Genomic DNA, 700 nt, shown 5'->3' on the forward strand with positions numbered 1-700 from the left:
GTGGAGGCCAACACTGAAACCATGAAAATGAAATTAAGCGGTAATGTCCGAGTTGTGCCTCTGAGCCGAGGTGTTGCCTGGTTACAGCACGCTGTAGTTAACCTGCTGACCTCTAAAGCACCTTCAACGCCGGATGAACGCGTGGCGCGTTACCAGACCGCCCGGCTGCTTCATTAGACACGTTTTCATAACCACTTGACACGGCTTCACTACTGGCTTGTCACAATAATAATATTAGTGTGAGTTAGCAACAGGACAAGAGTAACTCGACGCGGTTACCTCAGTGAACAGGTGTTTCATCTGCGCCTGTTTGGTCCTGAAGCGTTTGATCTTCTGGTGGATTCTGGGATCCTTCTCGAGCTCCTCCAGCGTGGCCCATTTGCAGTGTAGGTAGGAACTGAAACAACACGATAAAACAACAAAGACGGCTTTTAACTTCATGTTTACCTGCAGAATTAGCTCAATACGAAGCCGTGGATGGAGAAAGATAAGCTGCAATTTTGTTTTTTGGTTTTATAAAGAGGCTAAAAGCTGCATTTGTTAGGTAGAAGTAAATCAAAATGATCACATAGATGTAGCTGAATGTTAACATTAGGATCATTTATTAATATTATTCATTGACTTAAAGAAGAAACGTCACATTTAAATCAACATGTTGCTGCTTAACTTTTATGTTCTGCTACATTCCAACTAATGTACT

The 700-nt window shown here is 42.4% G+C and overlaps 1 protein-coding gene across 1 annotated transcript in view; it reads right to left on the reverse strand.

The window, feature by feature from the left end:
- Positions 1 to 700, reverse strand: part of chd6 (chromodomain helicase DNA binding protein 6) — a 134,174-nt gene that overhangs the window by 63,354 nt on the left and 70,120 nt on the right. The window contains exon 9 of the mRNA XM_008296166.1: positions 280 to 397. Coding sequence (XP_008294388.1) covers positions 280 to 397 — 118 coding nt within the window. The remainder of the gene's footprint in view (positions 1 to 279; positions 398 to 700) is intronic.

The sequence above is a fragment of the Stegastes partitus genome, unplaced genomic scaffold, assembly GCF_000690725.1.
Source record: "Stegastes partitus isolate 25-593 unplaced genomic scaffold, Stegastes_partitus-1.0.2 Scaffold1107, whole genome shotgun sequence".
NCBI classification, from domain to species: domain Eukaryota; kingdom Metazoa; phylum Chordata; class Actinopteri; family Pomacentridae; genus Stegastes; species Stegastes partitus.